Source organism: Oryx dammah, unplaced genomic scaffold (genome assembly GCF_014754425.2).
Source record: "Oryx dammah isolate SB20612 unplaced genomic scaffold, SCBI_Odam_1.1 HiC_scaffold_18, whole genome shotgun sequence".
In the NCBI taxonomy this organism is placed as follows: domain Eukaryota; kingdom Metazoa; phylum Chordata; class Mammalia; order Artiodactyla; family Bovidae; genus Oryx; species Oryx dammah.
This window is the reverse complement of record NW_024070202.1, coordinates 46,447,489-46,468,424: the sequence shown is the minus strand read 5'-3', so window position 1 is coordinate 46,468,424 and position 20,936 is coordinate 46,447,489. Positions and strand designations below refer to the sequence as shown.

At 42.0% G+C, this 20,936-nt stretch overlaps 2 protein-coding genes across 2 annotated transcripts in view; both read right to left on the bottom strand.

The window, feature by feature from the left end:
• Nucleotides 1-20,936, bottom strand: part of LHFPL3 (LHFPL tetraspan subfamily member 3) — a 596,059-nt gene that overhangs the window by 114,896 nt on the left and 460,227 nt on the right. The window lies entirely within an intron of this gene.
• LOC120878159 (ADP-ribosylation factor 2-like) lies at nt 10,132-12,295 on the bottom strand. Its single transcript, XM_040260784.1, has one exon. It carries the CDS (start codon nt 12,243-12,245, stop codon nt 11,700-11,702), a length of 546 nt encoding a protein of 181 aa, XP_040116718.1. The 5' UTR covers nt 12,246-12,295; the 3' UTR covers nt 10,132-11,699.

Sequence of the window (20,936 nt, the reverse complement as noted above, 5' to 3'; positions counted from 1 at the left end):
AGTCACTCAGTCGTGTCCGACTCTTCACGACCCCATAGACTGCAGCCTACCAGGCTCCTCCGTCCATGGGATTTTCCAGGCAAGAGTACTGGAGTGGGGTGCCATTGCCTTCTCTGGGAGTGAGTTCTAGGAGAGGTTAAATAAATGAAAATCTGGATATGCTGGGTTTGCCAGACCAGTGGGACAGTCAGCTGGCAGGGTTCACTGAGTAGAGCTAGAGCTCTAGATGCTCACTGACTTAACAAATTTATTGAGTGCCTACTTTAGCTCCAAGCTCTGTTTTAGAGACTTGGGCAAGAGCAGTGAATAGTCATCATCATGTCAGCGTCTGGTAAGGTCACAGGGGCGGCTGAAATCCTGGGAGTGTGACACAAGCAGAAAGGATGGCCAAAGACGGAGCCCTGAACAACCTCAACAACCAGAGGGCAGGTGGGAGAGGAAAAGGGGGCAGTGAAGGGAGCTGAGGAGGAGTGGTGACAAGGGCGGGAGCACACAGTGTTAGCTGGAACAAAGGGAGGGAATCAGGTCTACTTTTTAAGTTTAAAAAAATTTAACGTGCTTAAAAAACACACAACCTAAAATCCATCGTATAAACTGTTTTAAGTGTACAGTTCCATGTATTAAGCGTATTCACACTGCTGTACAAAGGATTTCCAGAACTTTTTCACCTTGTAAAACTGAAACTCTATACCCTTTAAACAGTTACCCATTTCCCTCTCCCCCCGGCCCTTGGTAAGGGAAGAGTGTTAGTCATTCAGTCGTGTTGGACTCTTTGCGACCCCATGGACTATAGCCCCTGCTCTGTGCCGTCACGGACTGTAGTTCCTCTGTCCATGGAATTCTTCAGGCAAGAATACTGGAGTGGATTGCCATACCCTTCTCCAGGGGATCTTCCTGACCCAGGGATCGAACTCCTGGTCTCCTGCATTTCAGGCAGATTCTTTACCATCTGAGCCACCAGGGAAGCCCCCAGCTCCTGGTAACCAACATTCTAATACTTCCTGCTTCTGTGAGTTTGATTACTTTAGATTCCTGATGTAAGTGGGATTGTACAGTATTTATCTTTTTGTGGGTGGCTTATTTTCTTAGCATAATGTTTTCTAAGCACATCCATGTCATAGCATGTGATAGGATTTTCTTTTTTTAAAAGAAGAATAATATTCCACTGTATGTATATACCACATTTTATTTATCCATTTACCTGTAGATGGAGGTTTGGGTTGCTTCTTCACTTGGCCATTATGAATAATGCTGCTAAGACACAAATACCTAAATGCTGCTAAGTGTGCAAATACTTCTTGGAGTCTCTGCTTTCAGTTCTCTTGGATATATACCCAGCAGCAGGGTGGCTGGGTCATACAGTTGCTCTAGTCTTAATCTTTTGAAGAATCACCATACTGTTTTCTATAGTCTACTTGGTTTTTGATATCCCTCTCTAATTCTGACTGGGAAGTATAGAAGAGAGAGCTATTTTATATATTAACTGTGTGTTGCAGAGAATATATGTATTATCTCAAATAATCCTCAAAACAACATTATAAAGAGGTATTATTACCATATTTTACAGGGGATACAGAAACAATAAGTAGTCCATATAGCTAGTTAAGCCATGGGACTTGACTTCGGGTTGCTCTGATTTTCAGATATAGCCATTTTGTTGTTATATTTCTAACAAGAAGGGCTCACTTTTTTTTTTCAAATTTCCTGTTGATTCATGAACAGTCTTTCATAATTTGGGGAGTATTTTGTGAATCACATAGTTACACTGAAAAGGATCGAGAGTCAGTAATCATACAGCCACGCTGATAATGTGGGCCCCAAATTTTTAAATAGTCATATCCTTCTATGCAGAAAATAGAAGCAGTTCATTCCTAGGTATCACCAATAGTACTCCAGGTTAGCACTACACTGAGCCTCTCATCTCCAGCTTGGTGTCTGCCTTGTACCCAGTTGCTGTTATTGTGCAAAATTAATGAATAGTTTGCAAACTAGCATCACTTCTGTGAAAGTTGATGGACATGTTAATTATACCTTATTTAGATTTCACAGTTGCACGACCCAGATTCTTCTTTTCTGTCAAATTTCCAAAGATTCAGGCATTTTAGAAACTCCAGTAAACACAGTGCATTAAAATGCAAGCAATGGAGGAACTGGCCACACAGAGGCAGGATGATGATGAGCTTTGGTTTATCTGATTGGAGGGCTCAAGTCAGGTAGTCTGTTTTCGGGATTTTAAGTTGATTCAACAGTGTGTATCTTTCCTCTCTGGGGTTTTATTAAAGTCTTTTGTAGGCACTGTACCTACTCAGTGTCTCCTTTCTATTAGGCAAGGATGAAAGCATTTACTTGAAGCCGAATCCTAGCTGCTCATTACCAGTTTCCTCAGTGCATTAACTCTCTTTGGTGCTTGTAGTCATCTTTCTGGAAGATCAATATGCACACTTAGATTTGAACTCTGGCTTCACCAGGTTTTACTGAGCTACTAATATGACAGGCATTATGAAACAGCAGTAAACAAGATACAGTCCCTGTCTGGGGGAGCTCAGAGAGAGCCCACTGGGGCTTAGCAAGTGAGGAGGCAAGTACACTACCTTGTGGCCAGGAGGAAGCAAGGGGACTGTGGAAACACATGGAAGAGATCCCTATTCCAGGAGTGAGGTGGAGGGTTATGTTTGGGAAAGCTGCTTGGACAAAGTGTTGTCTAAACCAGTGTTTCTCAGATTTTATTGCACACTAGAATCACTTGAGGGGATTGTTAAACAGAGATTTCCAGGCCCCATCTTTAGAATTTTGGATTCAGTACATTTAGGGTGGGGCCCGAGAATTCGCATTTCTAACAAGTTACCAGTTGATGCTGTTGCTGCTTACTCTGGGGCCACATTTTGAGAATCACTTTTTAAAAAAATTTAGCTGCATCAGATCTTATTACTAGTTGTTGCATGCAGACTCTTTGTTGTGGCGTGCAGGCTTCTCTCTAGTTGTGGTGTGCAAGCTCTCTTGTTGTGGAGCATGGGCTCAGTAGTTGAGGCACACAGGCTTAGTTGCCCCACAGCTTGTAAGATCTTACTTCCCCAACCAAGGATCAAACTATACCCCCTGGACTGGAAGGCAGATTCTTAACCACTAGACCACCAGGAAAGTCCCAAGAATCACTTCTTCAAGTCAAGATATGAAGGAGGGTGAAGATGGAAAGAGTGTGTGTGTGTGTCTGTGTTTGCACATGTGTGCTTGTGCTCACCCATGGAGGTGGATGAAACAAGGGGAGTGCTGGGTAGAAGTATTCTAAAGGCTTGGTGATAAAGAAAGCATGACATGCTTGGGGACATTAATGCTGTAGAGTGTAGAATGTAGGAAGTACTGAGAGGGAGGTGTCAGCAGTGACACATTACAAAGGACTCAGTTGCAGTCTTGGTGGATTTATACAAGGACAAGGATTTGAGAAGATGTTGACAAAGAAAGGACTGAAGTGAGGGTCAGAAAGCAAGTGATGACAGATAAAGTCAAGCCTGAGGGATCAAGGTCTTGATCAACTTGAAGGACAGATAATGGATATCTGGTTTTTTTTTTCTTTTTTTTTTTTTTCCTGGAGGCCAGAGGCAATGGCAGAGTCCAGGATCTAGAGTGGGTGACTGGAGTGGCAAGGAACTGAAGAGCATTAAGCAGAAGAAATCAAAGAACTGAGTCCACACTTGTGTGCGTGATCATTGATAAGCTCTTTATGAAGGTGGCAGGGCTTGAAGGTGAAGGAAGACTGGGGAAGCTGGGACCAGGGCTCAAATGCTCAGAAAGCATGCAGGTCTGAGAGGCTGTAAATTACAGTGATGAGGGACTGGGAAAGAGGCAGCTTGGTGATATAAATCTCAAGTCTTTTTATTTTGTGTGTCTTTTTTTTAACCTGGGGGTGCCAGAATATGCCCTGGAATCTGCACTCAAAGTCAAGGAAGGCAGTGTCCTTAAAAGGCTGTGGGATGAGGAGCAGGAGCTTCAGAATGGGGCTCTCAAGGCAGAGCGGGACTTGGGTTGAGGCAAGGAGGTGGGGGAAGACTCAAGGAGGAAATTGAGGGCGTTTTTCTTTCTTTTTAATCATAGGGGAAAAAAAGGAAGACAGTGTGCAAAGTCAGATGTCCCTCGCATTATGGTGGTTCCAGGGTCTTTCTGACACTGAGAGTGGGACCCCTGCCTGGGACACTGGTATGGCTCTCTCCCATCCAGGGAGTCCTGGTTCCCATGAAGGAAAAGTAGACTTCTGCACGAGCACTTGCTCAGGAGGAAGAAGTGGCCACCAGTGTGTGGGGTGGGATCTCTGCTCGACGATGAAGCCACACCTATACAGATTTGTAGAAGAGGAGGGGCACTGGACCCTGCAAAACTGCAAAATTCCTTCATTTATAGGCAACATTATAAGTTGTGAAATAGATTAAAGATTACTTTAAAAACAACAAATTTCCCTGGAGAAGGAAATGGAAACCCAATTCAGAGGGAAATCCTATGGACAGAGGAGCCTGCTGGGCTGCAGGTCCATGGGGTTGCAGAGTCAGATGTGATTTTGTAACTAAGCATGCATGCATATTTGAAAAAATAATTTAGAATATAATTATCTACTTTTCATACATTTTCTGAGAGAACTATATGGCATAAAATTGAAAGTTGACAATCAATAACCTATAAGTACCTAATTTACCAGATTATTTCTTTCTTCCAGTTCCTTCTGTAGAACCTTAAAAAAATTGTATTATATTCCACAGTAACAAATAACAGGCCCTACTTTAGTTTTAAATTTGTTTAAATTATCCTGAATATTATAGCTTACTAGAAAATCTTTCTTATAGTGTTTTATAGAGCTTCAATATTTTCTGTGTAAAGCACATTATAATACATTTTTTTCAAAACTGAAAAAAAATAAAAACAACAAATTTATACTATTTTGAAGAATTCCACTTAGGGATTTTAGTCATGAAACTGGGTTGCAGGGATGGATTCTTAGAGATCAAACACTGTTATGATAAGAAGCCTATGAACTGTGGTCAGATCAGATTTGCTGCACATGCCTATTGAGCTTGAGTAGAATCCATGTTCCAGGAGAAATGAAAAGAGGAAGGAAATGAAAACAAGTGATCAGGAGTTCTAGACTATAATCTGTTAAACTATATTTTAGGTACAGAAGATACAGAAAATCAATAAGGCATCTCCCTGTCCTCAAGTAGCTCCAAGTTTAATGAGAGAGACGGATGAGTGAGTCCACACTGATTAGAGGCTCTGCTTATGTGGCACTTTCTAGGCCCTGGTGATGCTTTACACGTGTAACTTACTTTATCATCACAACCACCCTATGAAGTTAAGACCTATTATTATCCATTCCACAGAAGAAAAAAACAAAGGCACAGAGATCATACAGTTGATAAGCGGCAGAACCAGATCTTGAACCCAGGGAGTCAGCTGAAGACTTTGTGCTCTACCACAGGAAGCTGCCTGTAATTATAGTATGTGTGAAAATAGCTATAGAAGGCTCCTGAGTAGGGAACAAAAGAGGGAAGGAGGGCTCCCAGAGGACATAGTGGCATTTGAATAGGCCTTTGAAGAAGAACAGCTCACATTTATTGAGTCAGGCATTATGGCAAATATTTATATTCTACATAAAATAATTCCATTGAATTGAACCCTCTTGACATCCCTCTGTGGAAGCTCAGTTATCATCAACCCCATTTTAGAGAAGATGACACTGAGACACAAAATGCTTTAGCGCTGGCTGCATGTGACAGGGCATATTTTGGAAACCGACTTCACTAAGGCAGTCTGCTGCCGGAACTGGGGCACCCAGCCACTGCACTGCAGGTGCCTCAGTCCAGCAGCTCCAGAGGGGAGAAATGGCGGGGAATGGTGAGAGGGGACAGGGGCCTGGGGCAGAGGGAGTGTGCTGGCCAAAGTAGGAGGAGGTGTGTGTGGGAAATGCCCTGATGCTAGCGGGTTCAGGGACTTCCTGCAGGGAGCACACAGCTGGGAGACTGGACAAATGCAGAGTGAGGGATTTTGATTCCACTTGGGAATGAGGATAATTGTTCCTCCCCCATGAATACACAGAGCTTAAGAGTGCCTCTTGGATAAATTTGTGAAGTGGTGAATCTGTGGTTGGTGTGCTCCTGCCTGCCCTCCTCCCCACACCAAGCATACATCCCTAGCTCATGTGACTCAGCAATTCCAAGAGTCAGCTGATGCTGGCTTAGAGAGGGAACGGTTGCATAAGGCACTCAAACCCGAGGTGGGTATGGTTGCCAACTGTGCACAAGGCTGTGGGAGAATGAGCTACTCACGTTCTGTTGGGCTGCTGGTGACTCGAGGAGGGACCACAGAGAGCCCCAAACTATGCAAATCTAAACTCAGTCACTCTGATGTGAAGCATGTATGAAGGACATTGTAAGAAGTATGTGGGCTTAGGATCTCTCCAGCCATAGAACCTCTGGCTCTGCCACCGGGATAGGAACCTGGTCTGCTTCCTTCTCAATCCTTCCCCAAGACAGTGTTCTGGGCCCAGGAAGCTGAGCCCAGGTTGTTGTGGAAGGAGCTTGGGTAAGCACTGCCTGGGTAAGGAGAACAGATTGAACACATGCCAGATTCTTTCTAGACATCAAATCTTCCTACACAGGCCAACATGCATCAGGGGGAGAAAGGCTGCTGAACTGATTTATTTAAATTACAAGGGACCCCATCCTCCCTTCTTTTCACGGGAAGGAATTTCTCAAGAGAGAGATTTCTGCTGTTTCTGTCCCAACTTTGCCTCCAGCTCAGTCATTCAGATAGGGAAGGAGAAAGAACAAGTGGTTAATCTACAGCCACTGAACTGCATATCAGTGAGCCATAGAGGACGGTGCAGTGGTCCCCTCAGGTTCTGCAGCGTAATTAAATAAGACAAGTGATGTGATCAGGCACTGGGGATTTCTGGGAACGTTGCCTTTGGGGATTTGGATCAGGGCAAGGGAATAAATAGCTGCAAAGGACAATAAGAAACTGCAAACATAGCAACTAGAAGGTATCCTCAGGAAAAGCCTTGCGGCTCCTCATTGCCATCAGAGCCTGAGCCTGCAGCACTCCCTGACTCGATACCACAGCAGCAACAGAATCAGGACCGATGGGCCACACAGGGATTCTGCTAAAAGACTTCAGGGCTTATTTGAGGGCCATTCTTTGCTAACTTCTTAAATCCTGTTTTCTAGGAGGCCCTGGAAGGAAAATACCAAGTGCTCAAGCCTAAGGTCATCTCCAAACATATCAAAGAATCTTCAGAGGTGATGGTTTAGGCGCCAAAGTCATGTCCAACTCTTGCAACCCCGTGGACTGCAGCCCTCCAGGCTCCTCTGTCCATGGTATTTCCCAGGGAAGAACACTGGAGTGGGTAGCCATTCTCTTCTCTAGGGGATCTTCCTGATTCAGGGACTGAACCCAGGTCTACTGCACTGCAGGCAAATTCTTTACTGACTAAGCCACCAAAGAATGTGCAGAGATCCATTAGAAATCATACATGGACCACTGCTCCCTCAAGGCAGAAAATAATAACAAGAGAGCTGGCTTCTTTCTCCTAAGGCCACACCAGAAGTCTGTGGGGCTATATTTCACTCTCTGCGTCTCTTTCCTTTGGCCCAGACAACTTGAGACTCCTAGAGGTCATGGCACCCAGAATCAGACAGCACAGTGCCCTCTGGATGATGCTGGAACACAATGCTCTTTTTCAGCAAGGTGGTCTCAGGACATAGTTCACTAAATTAAGCATCATTTTATTTCTCAAACGGAGCTTTTTGCAGCTGAATCAGGAGTGAGGGGTGTTCATCCATAAGTAGATATGTTTGCTCCCTTTGTTATAAAAGCCTGTCACAGATTTTTACAATGTGGGATCAGTTGCCCTTCAGTCTGGCAGCCCACCCATCCAATGCGATCTTCATAATTCTACATGCTATAAAATAAGAAACCAAACACTAGGGAAATTCTCAATGAAAATTCAGCATCTAACTGTTAATACAAATATTTGGGATGTTAAAAAAGCTATTTGTTGTTGGATTAAGACCACAGATTCTCCAGGTGTGGACTCAGGACCCGTAGATCCACATGACCTATGAGCTTGTCAGAAACGCACATCCTTGGCCCCACCTCAGACCTTCCAAGTTAGAAACTTCGGGGTGAGGCCCCGTGGAGCAGAAGGCTTGGAAGGTGGTTTTGGTGTGTACTGCTAGGTGAGAACCACTGGTTTACACTGACCTGAGAAAAAGAGGGAGCAGGCAGGGGGCTCCTGTACTTGAACTAGACTTCAGGGCCTTTCAGACACAGGCTGTCTGAGCTTGGGGGGAGGGGAGGAAAGAGGGCTGACTTGCCAGTGGGAGCGGGGAGACCCATAGGTAGCTTGGTAGCATGCATATGCGGTATGAATTTTTAAAATTTGCTTTATTTGGCATTTAGTCATGGCAATAGGCTAAAGTGTCATATTTCCAAATACACTTTTCTTATCAGTATAGGCGCAGAGTTACAGCTGTAGCCCGGGTGACTCGACACACAGAGATGACTTCCCTTCTAGTGCTTTGTATCTATCATGCCCACCATGATGAAGCCTTGATGTTCTCAGGAAAGCCTTTAGAGCTATATCCACTGGATTTATATACCTCTTTGGCTTTAGTCAGGTACTAACCAGTCTATACCTTCACCCCCAACTAGGAAATATGGACAGAGGCTATTTTTGGAATTGTATTTTCCTTCTTTTCTTCTCAACAATGCATTCTAAGATTCTGATACAAATCAGACGCATTTTAGAGTGCATATGGAAAATCAGGATTTAAGAAAAATGTAAACATGCATTTTTTCATATTCTGGTAAGCTGAGAAAAAAAAAAGATGGGAAAGACAGTTCAGAGAATCTAGAAGAAGAAACCCTGAAGAATAAGCCTTTTGGCCAAGAAAAAAAGATTGTTGGTTGTTGGTTACATTCAGAAGATTTGCATTTTTAAAGTTAATGACTAAAGTAATAAAAAGTTCCAGTTAAATTATTACAGTGACCATTTGCTTCAGGGCAAGCAAAAAACCTTTGAGGTTTTAAATCACATTTTTCAGTCTGGCAGGAAAGGGTATTTTAAATTCCTACAAATGATTTCTTTAATCTTTGTAACTTTTCTCTACCTGGTCCCTCATTCTCACACACCTGGCAGGCAAATGAAAAAAAAAATTGTACAAAAGAATGTTGGTATTTGGATACAAGGGTAGAGCTGAGGCTTCCTTGGAGATATCCTAGGTTAATAACCTATAAAAAATTGGTAGCTGTATTTAATTGCCTAAAAACCATCATGTTTTGGTTATCCTGTTTTTGAGCTTTGGTGTAATCCAACCTTTGACATGTGCATGAACAATGCGGCAGGACCCTTGAAATTGAGCCTGCCGCAGAAAAACCCAGCGATGTACTGTAACTGTAACACCAGTGCTGACATCTCAGCATTTGCATCAAAGAGGCAGGGCAAGTGGAAATTTTACAGTACAGTTCTGCATTAATGCATAAAGGTGCTAAGACTCATATTTTGCCTCCTGAATGAGGTCTTTAATCCAGCATGCTCCTCGTACTGCAAACAGAGATCCTCAGAGCAAAACTCCATTAAAGAGCATGGTCAGAAAGAACTGAATGTACAAAAGTTTTTGAATAAAACAAAACATATCTCAAAGTCCAGAATATAAGTAATCAAAGCACTCTTTGTCAATAAAGCCCACATTCTGGAAAAACTCTGGGGCCTAGTGATGGGCATTCGCTTAGAGGCTTTACTGAGGTTTAAGCCCTGGAAAAGCAAAAGGTTTTATTTGACCTCAGATTGCAAAGACTCTGCAAAGTGAACAGCAAAGTGGCTGGAACTGGGCTCTGGAGACTGACTGACTGGGACCAAATTCTGACTCCATTGCTTCTTAGCTGAGTGACACTGAACAAGTTATCTAACAATCTTTTACATTAATTCCTTTATTTGTACAATAGGGCCAACAGTAGTATCTAACTCAAAGCTGGGGTTGGGTAATGATGTAAAGTGCTTAGAACCATGGCTTGCACATAGCAAATTCAATAAGTTCAGCTTCTAATACCAATATTATTTTATTTTATTTTATTTTATTTTTTTTTTTTTCTCCTTCCAAAGCAAGTCTTTATTGTCCAACCAATCAACAAGTGTTTGACGCACTAAGCATAAATACAAAAGTGTAAGACAAACTCCCTGCCAATTTGAGGCGCACAATCTAAATATTTCTCAGGACTTAATTGCATGGTTTAAAAATCAAATCTGGACTTTGTTACCAGTACTGCAAGGAACATTCTTTAAAGTCAATGTCTTAAGGAAAAACATTACACTCCACATTGATCACAGCATGAAATTTCTTCCGAGTCATAGCTACTTCGTGGTTATCAGCAAGGTTTACTTTTGATAAAATTCATTTTACACTCTCCTCCTCTGTAATTTAAGAGGGTTTTTTTTTTTGAAAAAGCAGTTTTAAAAGGTAGTCGTGGAAGAGCTTAGGTACAAATTTGGACAACAGCTGTCTGGACGAAACAGCTCTAGACTACTGAGCGAACCCAGCTCGTTTCCAGGCCGTTGTTACCTCTATTTTGAGGATAACAGAGCACATTTCCACGTTTGCCATGATTCCATGGCATGGAAAATTCCATGATTGCCAACCAGAAGAGGGAGTCCCAGTGCCACAGAGAGTGGCCTGGATGAGACATCCTTCATGGCAAAATTTAGCACCAACCAACTTGGCTGCCGGGCGTCTCATTGCCCAGATTTTAACCCCTTGATTCTCTCACAAACGCTCAGAACTCCCGGGTGTGTGGTTCTAGGAAGAGCAGCTAACCATACTGTACATGGTTCTGCTTCCATCTGGGGAGCCAAGCTCCTGCTTCAGGCGGAGAACATTCGGCGCAAAGCAGAGGAGTGAGGGCAGCAGCCTCGGAGAGGTGACGAGGAACACGAAGGCATCGCCCCTCCTTAACCCAGCCTGGGGAGTGGCAGGGTGGCCCTGGCAAAGAGCCTTGCCACGCGCTGGGTGCCCACCCCAGAGGGTCTCCATTTGGCAAATAAGAGTCAAAGGAAGGAAGGATTTGAAGATTTTCTAGTGTTACAGGGTCTAGTGTTACGGGTTTTTTTTTTTTCTTCTCATAGAATAAGATCACTGATTTCTCTCAGTAAAGTACATTAAATCAGGACCTCTGGGCTAGAAAATAACTTAAGTTCAGATCTGAACTTTACATCTGTGGTAAGCAAGGGCCCCTTTTAATTTGAGCCTTCCTTTTTTTTTTTAACAAAAGGATGCCAGAGTCTAACAGGATCCCCAGGTGTGCAGAGACCCTAGGCCTGGGCCAAGATCACACAAGTGAAGGCAGTCCACGGCCCATCCTCCCCCAACTTTCCCATCACAAAGACCAGTCTGGCTCTCGGGCATGGGGGAGCCCTTGGGACTCCCCCATGGACTGCAAAACTGGTCATCGAAGCTATTGAAATGGAAGGTAGTGTAGAAAGTGTAACACTGGTTGTTCTTAAGATGTAAGACTGGTTTCTTTAGAGCGTGTATAAGGCACTATGTGAGAAAGCTGCTCCCACTCCCGGCCACACACCCACACTCGGCTCCTCACAGGCACACACGCACACACAAGAGGCCAGTTGACTTTGCCACGACGCACGGGGAGCGCGGCACTTCCCGTCACTTCTGGTTTTTGAGCTGGTTGGAGAGCCAGTCCAGGCCTTCATAAAGCCCATCTCCACTGGTGGCACAAGTAGCCTGAATGTACCAGTTTCTCTGGCGGAGGGAATGTAAGCCAAGCTTGTCTGTTATCTCTGCTGCGTTCATAGCATTGGGAAGATCCTGTTTATTTACAAACACCAATAAGACCGCATCTCTGAGCTCGTCTTCGGCTAACATTCTGGTTAGTTCTTCTCGGGCTTCATTGACCCGCTCTCTGTCATTACTGTCGACCACGAAAATCAGACCTTGTGTGTTCTGGAAATAATGTCGCCACAGAGGTCTGATTTTGTCCTGGCCGCTGACATCCCAGACTGTGAAGCTGATGTTTTTATATTCTACTGTCTCCACGTTGAAACCTATTGTAGGGATGGTAGTCACAATCTCTCCCAGCTTCAGTTTGTACAAGATGGTGGTTTTCCCAGCGGCATCCAAACCCACCATAAGAATCCGCATCTCCTTTTTCCCAAAGAGACTTTTAAACAATTTTTCAAAAACATTCCCCATTGTTACTGAATTCTGTGACCAATCGCCCAACTGCCCACCGGTACCAATACCACTCCTAATACCAATATTATTTTAATTTTTATGAATGAGAGTCCTGTAAGAAGATGAAAGAAGCAGCACTGCTTTCTTTCTTTCTGTCACTGTTCTTTCTTTCCATTTCTAGTTCTTTGCCACATTCCAAAAGGGATCTGAAGTTGAGGAGTGACATTGAGCATTTTTAGAGTTACTTGTGGATGCAGCCCTGGTCTGGAGGCAAAGAGGCTGACTTCTCTTCCTGGCTCTACCATTAACTACTAATAGCCATGTGACTGCGGGGAAGTTTGCTTACCTTCTATATTAGTTTGCTAGGGCTCCCTTCACAAAGTATCACTTCCTTAAAACAACAGAAATGTCTTGTCTCACAGTTCTGGAGCCTAGCAGTCCAAAGAAAGGTGTCCACAGGGTTGGCTCCTTCCAAGGCTGTGAGGAGGGTCTGCTCTAGGCCTCTCACTGGCTTCCAGGGGTTTGCTGGCCATCTCCAGCCTTCCTTGGCTGGTAGAAGCATCATTCTGCTCTGCCTCCATGGTTACAAGGTGTTCTCCCTGTGTGGGGGTCTGTATCCAAATGTCCTATTTTACAAGGACTGGATTAGAGGCCCACCCTACTCCAGTGTGACCTCATCTAAACAATTATATCTACAGGGACCCTATTTCTGGATCAGTTCACACTCTGGGGTACGGGGGGTGAGGACTTCAACATGTGAATATGGTTGTGGGGGCAAGACACACAATACAACCTATAATAAAGGGGACACTTTTCAGAGTCTTCTCGATGTTGCTGTGCTCTGTGATTCTCTGAGAGGGGCATAAAGCATGTACGGTATTTCTCCAACTTAATTAACTAGAGAGCACTTTTGTTCTGCTCTGGAGAATCCTGATGGCCTCATACTAATCATCACACCCCTGTGGACAATGCTGATGGGGCCGTGACTTCCCTACCATGAATATGGAGAATCAGGGCTGACCTAACCCAGCTTGGAATGTCCACCCTCCATCTCAGGGCAGAGTCCATCCTGGCTCTCCTCCAGTGGCACCCCGCCTATCTGTAGCTAACTCACTGGGATGATGGGTGAAACCAAGCCAGCAGCCCCTCACTGCCCTGCCAGTCTTTGCTTGGGTGAGAGCCCCCCACTCCCACCCCGACAAAGGCCCTTTCTGGCTCAGAGACAGCTGGTGTGGGTGACAGGGAGACTGGGCAGCTGCATTTACATTCAAGCAGCTATGATCCCATGCAAACTAGAAGGGAAAGCCCATAAGGGAGAAAATGACTTACTCATAAAATTTTATAAATAGGTTGAAAGAAATACCTGCCTCAGCTTTGCTTTGTGTTGCTGTCAGCAAGCACATCTTTCATAGCAAGCTGACATTCTTGTCGACAGTGCTGTTAACAGGATTCTGAATAAGGTAATTACCCGATAAAGTTAGTGTTAGTCAAACTGCACAAAACTTGGAGTTAAAAATATATCTGATTGCAGGATGGAAACCTGAGTCATGTGTCTTACCCACTGAACCTGTGATGTGCCTGCCTTGAGAGGAGGAACCGTCTCAGGAAGGAGGCTGTCATATATATTCTGGACGTGAACCCACTCTTGGAAGGAGGAGCCTCAAGGATGCTTTCTTCTCTACCTTAAGGCAGCAAGAAAATGAGATTTTTGCTTTCTATTTTATCTCTGCATGATGTTTCTGTTTACTTTGCAGGGCCTGCCCTCTTCCTTGAAAAGTGAGCTGAGGTGGCATCAGAATAGGAATTCATACCACTGTATGGGTTTCAGTGTCCTTGTGGGACTGGGGCAAGGAAACAGTCTGAGTGCTGTCTGAGCTGTCCTGTCTGCATGCCCTGGAACTGCAAAGCTGTGAGACAGCTCACACAAAGGGCATTAAGTTTGAGCAGAGGGAGTACAGGACTTAGGGTCAAAAGAATTGGGTTCTAATAGCCAGTGTGTTATTAATAATTGATTGATTTTTGGCAAGCCAGTTTCCTTTTTCATGCCTCATTTTTCTCATATGTCAAATGGAGGTAAAAAAAAATTCACTCTATCCCTCTGGGATGAGATAATAATAATAATAATAGGCATGGAAGTACCATGAATATAAGTAGTTATTTTTAGCCTTAAATGACTGGCCAGCAGGGAAGTTGTCATTTTAGGATATTAAAAAAAAAGATAAAATAGAAACTAATAAAAATAAAAAATAAAATTAAGGAACTTTCTAACAAACATTAAGTGCATGGCACATAGCCTCACTAATGAATTCTACCAAAGAATCAAAGAAGAATTAATACTAATTCTAATCAAACAATTCCAAAAAAATAGAAAAGGAAGAAGCACTTTCAAACTTCTTTTACAAGGTCAGTGTTACCCTGATACCACAACCAGACAAGGGTGCCATAAGAAAAGAAAGTTAAGCAAATATCTGGGATAAACACAGATGTGAAAATTCTCAACAAAATATTAGCAAGCCAAATTTAACATTACATTAAAAGGATCACACATCATGATCAGGTGGGATTTATTCTAGAGTTGCAAGGATGGCTCAACATCCACAAATCAATCAATGTGATACATTAACAAAATAATGGATAAAAATTCTACGACCATCTCCAGAGATGCAGAAAATGCATTTGACAGAATTCAACATCTATTTATGATTAAAAACTCTCAACAAAGTGGGTATAGAGGGAACATAACTCAGCATAATAAAAGTCATATATGACAAGCACATAGCTAACACCCTGCTCAATGCTGAAAAGGCAAAAGCTTTCCCTCTAAGATAAGGAATAAGACAAGGATGCCCACTCTTGCCACTTTTATTCAACAAAGTGTTTGAAGTCCTAGCCATAGCAATTAGACAAGAAAAAGAAATACAAGGCATCCAAATTGGAAAGGAAGAAGCAAAACTGTCACTGTTTGCATATGAGATAAGATGATATATATTAATAGAAAACCCTAAATACTCCATCCAAACCCATATTAGAACAAATAAATACATTCAGTACAGTTGCAAGACATAAAATTAATAGCCAAAAATCTGTTTGTATACACTAGTAATGAACTATCAGAAAGAGAAATTAAGAAAATAATCTAATTTACAATTGCATCAAAAAGAATAAAATACCTAGGAACACATTTAACCACAGAAGTGAAAGTATTACACAGTGAAAACTGTAAGACATTAATAAGAGGAACACTACACAAATAAATGGAAAGATATTATGTGCTCATGGATTAGAAGAATTAATATTGTTGAAATGTCCATACTACACAAAGCAATCTATAGATTCAATGCAATCCCTATGAAAATTTTCACAGACACAGAACAAACAATCTGAAATTTGTGTGGAGCCACAAAAGAGCACAAACAGACAAAGCAATTTTGAGAAAGAAGAACAAAGTTAGAGGCATCATGCTCCCTGATTACAAGCTATGTTACAAAGCTATAGTAATCAAAGCAGTATGATATTTGCATAAAACAGATATATAGATCAATGGAACAAAACAGAGAGTCCAGAAAAAAATCCACTCATATATGATTTATGACAAAGGAGTCAAGAGTATGCAATGGGGAAAGGACGTCCTCTTCAATAAATGGTGTTGGGAAGACTAGATAGCCACGCTAGATAGCCATGCTAAAGAATGAGACTGGATCAATATCTCACACCACATACAATAATTAATCTTAAACGGATTAAATATTTGGATGTAAAAAGTAAAACTATAAAACTCCTTGAAGAAAACACAGGCAGTAAGTTCCTTGACATTGGTCTTGGTGATTTTTTTTTTTTTTTGGCAATGAAAGTAGAAATAAGTAACTGGGACTACATCAAACTAAAAAGCTTTTGTACAGTAAAAGAAACCATCAACAAAATGAAAAGGCAGCCTAATGCGTGGGAGAAAATATCTTCAAATTATATACCTAATATGGGGCTAATATTATACCTATATGTATAAAGAGTGTTTTCCTGGTGGCTCAGTGATAAAGATCCACCTGCCAATGGAGGAGACATGGGTTCAACCTCTGGGTAGAGAAGATCCCCTGGAGTAGGAAATAGCAACCCACTCCAGTGTCCTTGTCTGGAAGATGCCATAGATGGAGAAGCCTGGTTGCAGTCCGTGGAGTCGCAAAGAGTCAGACATGACTGAGCACTACCATTACTACTACTTTATATATAAGGAACTCACACAACTCAACAGTGAAACCCAAAAAAACTTGATTTTAAAGTCATCAGAGTAACTACCCTCCAATTAAAATATATTAATTTAAAAAAATCGTCAGAGGACCTGAACAGACATTTCTCCAAAGAAGACATAACAGATGGTCAACAAGCATATGAAGATATAATCAGTAATCATCAGTAGTCATCATGAAAAAGCAAATCAAAACCATAATGAGCTATTACCTCACTCCTGTCAAGAATGGCTGTAATCAAAAAGAGCAGAAATAGCAAGTGTTAGCAAGGATATGGAGGAAAGGGAACCCTTTTACAGTGTTGGTGGAAATGTAAATTGTTGCAACCACTATGGAAAACATTACAGAAGTTTCTATAAAATTAAAAATAGATCCACCATATGATCCAGCAATTCCACTTCTCAGAATTTATCCAAAGAGGATGAAAACACTAATTTGAAAAAATTTTCAAATATCTCAGGTGGAAGGGCTGAGAATAGTTCATTACGGAGGTTATGTGTGAGCTTCAAGCAAAGATTGATTAAATCAGTAATTGCAGACCTCCAACCCTGTGCCAAGCATTGTTCTAGGGACTTGAGAGTTTATCAATGAACAGAAGGAATATGCTTGCACTTAAGAAACTTACATTCTAGTGGAGGAAGGTCAGGGCCAGGTGAGTCAGAAGATGCAAGTCACGAGGGTGAGAGATCATCCTGGGAAGACAGCAGTCTTAACAAAGATAACAGAAAAGGAACTCACAGGGGCAACAAAAATACCAGAAAATTCACTTCTGGTTTTGTTTCAGATTATTTGGTAGTGGCTGTCTGGAGTTGATGCTGAGGAGAATTCTGAGACTTCCTTCTGGCTCAGGTGGATGAGGGGCAGGGTTGATTAATGATGTCTGTAATGAGCGTGGAAAGGGAGAATTGGAGGATATGTGCTGGATGTTTGCCATTCTATGTGGCTAGATTATACTTGTGCCATTATGGTCTGTGCTCTTCCAGTCTCCTGAGAATGTTTTGAAGTTCAATAAGCAAGTATTATGAAGCCCAGCACTTGGATATTCTCACAGCAAGGCTTTCATACATACATGGAAGTGTTACTGGCCTACTTCTCTAATGTTTATCTCCTCTACATTGAGATCACAAGTAGGTGTGTAATGCAGCAATGTTTCATAGAACCGGTTTCTGTTTGCAGTTTCACTTCTTTGGCTCCCTGGACCCTAGCTCAAAGTGATCTTCAGCCTCTAAAGATTCTCAGAATTTTAAGTTGCTTATTTTTTAATTCCTGTCTTCTGTTTGGAGTCATCTAATTTATCCCATTCATAGCACTTTAGAGAATGATATATTTCTTTCCTTTAGGTTTCCTAAAGAAACTATGCAGCCCTTCTTGTTGACTCATCTTTGCTTCATAACTCTTACAGTTTGTTGGGGTTTCAGAATATCTTATACTAGAATGACTTCAGCTGTCTAGATGGGCCTCAAAGGAGGAAACCCTACAACTTAGGCTTTGATGAGTCAAATAAATACATTTAGAAAATCCTTTCTCTGTTGAGATTGTACTGCTTTTAGGCTACCATGTTAGTGCAAAATTTATTTTGGATATCAAGGGTGTCCATTTCTTCCTATTGGAGCAGACTATAGGAAATTGCCATATTTTAGGTCAAAAAGGCTGCCAAAAATTTCCTATGGTTCAAGGTATGTTTGCATACCTTCTTTGGCAATCCTAATCTGGAGCATCTGAGTTTTAGACTATATTAGGGAAGACTGTCTTGTTCTTAGAAAGGCAAAAGAGAAATGAATGTTAATATTTTGTTAAAACATGTCTTTTTGCCTTTAAAGCCCATTCTTCTTGTTACCTCATTATGACAGTAAGAAAAGTTGCTTAAAAGCCTTTTTTCCAAAACTTGAAGAGTTGGATGCCCTTCAACTCAGGTTTTGTAAATAACTTAAAGCCAGAAGGCAGATTGTCCCCTTTAGTATTCACTGGTTTGATGGAAAAAATAAAGTATTTAATGAGAAACTCTGGGATATTTGAAATGATATTAACAACTCTGTTTGTTTCCCAAATACCTGAGGGCAATTTGGTTCCTGGATTAACTACTGAATCCGCATCTATGTTTAATAGCTGACAGAACCTTGCAGGCTGGTGTTCAGGGAAGTTCTGTCTGATCATGTCTTTTTATTTCATTCATGTAATCCAGTGACTGTGCATGCAGGTAACTGGATGTTTTGATAAATATTTGTATGAAGGATTGCAGTGCAGCTGGAGTGCAACATAACAGGCAACTGGAGAGAGGGCTGTTTTAGTTTGCTAGAAATTGGCAACTAACCCATCTTCTTAAAGGGGGATGCTGGAAGTACTACTGTTCCTGGAAATAAAAGCCAAACCAATCTCTTTGTGCCATGAACTTTGCTCACTGGACCTACTTCTCATTGTCTGAAAACTGTCAGTCATAGAAATAATGCAGCCAGTTGGCTAATTAGCAGGGATTCTGCTGCTGGGAAGGGGCGCATCTATGGATGACAAAGGGACACTAAGAGACCTTGGCTCCCTGCACTGTCATCTCATATCATTTAGTCACATGTATGAGATGTGTTGGGCAAAGGAGCAGGCTGAAGCCCAGCTCTGCTGATGTCACTAATAAAAATGGCAGCACTCAGAGAGGTTTTCACTCCCCAGAGACAGGAGTGTGTTTGAAGTCAATTCACAAAAGGCTAGTGAGACGCTGTCCTTTGGTGTCAACTTTTTCTCACTGTGCCAAGAAGAGGGTTCTCAGCAAAGTCTCAGACTCCCGCTGCCAACTGTCCAGGTCCTGGTCCTTAAAGATGATAGACGACCTGAAGCATGAAGATCAAAACTAAAGATCTGAGATGTTCCCAGTAACAGGAAGGAAGAAGCATTGTTCCTGGTTTTGTTTTCTAGTAGAAGAATCACAAGAGTGTTTGAATGTCTGCTTCAGTCTTTCATGAGCCTTCTCCTTGGAGGGTGATGTGAAAGATATCAGAAGCTTCTTTTTCTTTCCTTAGATAGTCATTGTCTCAGAGCTTTAGGTATTAGAGAACAGAAGATGCCACGTGATGGGGATAAGAGGTAGAAAGCAATCTGGGAGTGCTTACTTTTAGGTAAAGAGGAAATCTCATGTCTTCTTTTTCTGCTTTGTTCTACAATTTCCTTAGAAGTCACGTCACATAAAGACAGTATAAATAAAAATTATTTTGCAAGTGGGGAAAAAGAACTCAAATTTGGAGGTGTGATGTTAGAAAGACATAGTCAGAAGCCACTGAACTCTGAGTTTTTATTCTAAAGCCAATCTGTGGATCTGGTGACATATTTTGGTCCATTCATTTAACTTTCATGATTTTTTCAACAAAATCACTCCCTGCCACCTGTGGAAGTTGCAAGTTGGTTTAATTAGAGTTTGTACTTTGAGAGGCTCATGAAAGGTGTTTAGACAAGGTAGTGTAAAAAAGTATGCTGAGGGCATCTTATAAAAAGATTAAAAATACACACAGGGTACCTAAAACTCATTTCAGAGAAGCCTAAAAGCAAACTTTGCCCAGAGGCTACATAAATACCAACTGGAGAGAGTAAGACCAGCTTTCCCAGGACTCAAAATATCAGAGATAGGGTAATTCTGTTAATCCTGTCCCTTTGAGTATTACCAGAATTTTCAGCCACTCTCTCCAGTTCCTCTCCAGGATGGAAGCATCTCTGGGTTTACAAATGCTCCAGCATCCCCACTTCTTCCAGAGCTCATTCCCTGACTGCAGGGCCAAATGACCTCTCTCAGCCCCATCCACTCCCCAGCAGCTCTAGTTCTAACAGCTTCTATACTGAAGGCACTAAGTGAGAAGACTGCAGAGAATGAACATGACCGTTATCTTGACAAACAGCATCTTCAGAAAGTCCCAGTTTATCCCATTTCATCAGGACTTTGACCCATTTTTAAACTGGTTTGGATTAGAATTTCATCATTCAAAAGTTGGAGACATTCAGTGATTTTTGCTTTTAGCTTTCTAAAAAGAAAAGCCAAGTATCTTAAGATAAAGACAAGCAATTACAATGCTTCCCATAATTATTAGCTCTGTTGAATGCAAATAATAATGGAAATAAAATGTATGAACTTGGTATCCAAACCAAGACTAAGCTACCTTGGATTTGGTGTCAATCAGAGATACTGATTGCAAACACTTGAAATGAGTTTCCCTTCCCCAAACGGTCACTTTATGTGCTCTGAGTATGACTTTTCTGGGCCATCTGGTATGGTTTCCCAAACCCACAGTTTGAACTTTGCCGAAGATTGACAGAGTGATAAAGGCAAAAAAATGGAGAAGAAAGGGGCATGGGAGAAAAACAATGGGAGCAGTACGTTGGGGAGTAGAGTGAAAAACTGTTTGCTCTCTTTCTCATCCTCTATGTCACACTTTGTGACTCATCTTAGCGGCTCAGAATCAGAGGATCACACACAAAGCTAGAAGTATCGCAG

Excerpts from the sequence above, each read along its gene's own strand:
- LOC120878159 (XM_040260784.1), bottom strand. The coding sequence starts at position 12,245 with ATGGGGAATGTTTTTGAAAAATTGTTTAAAAGTCTCTTTGGGAAAAAG.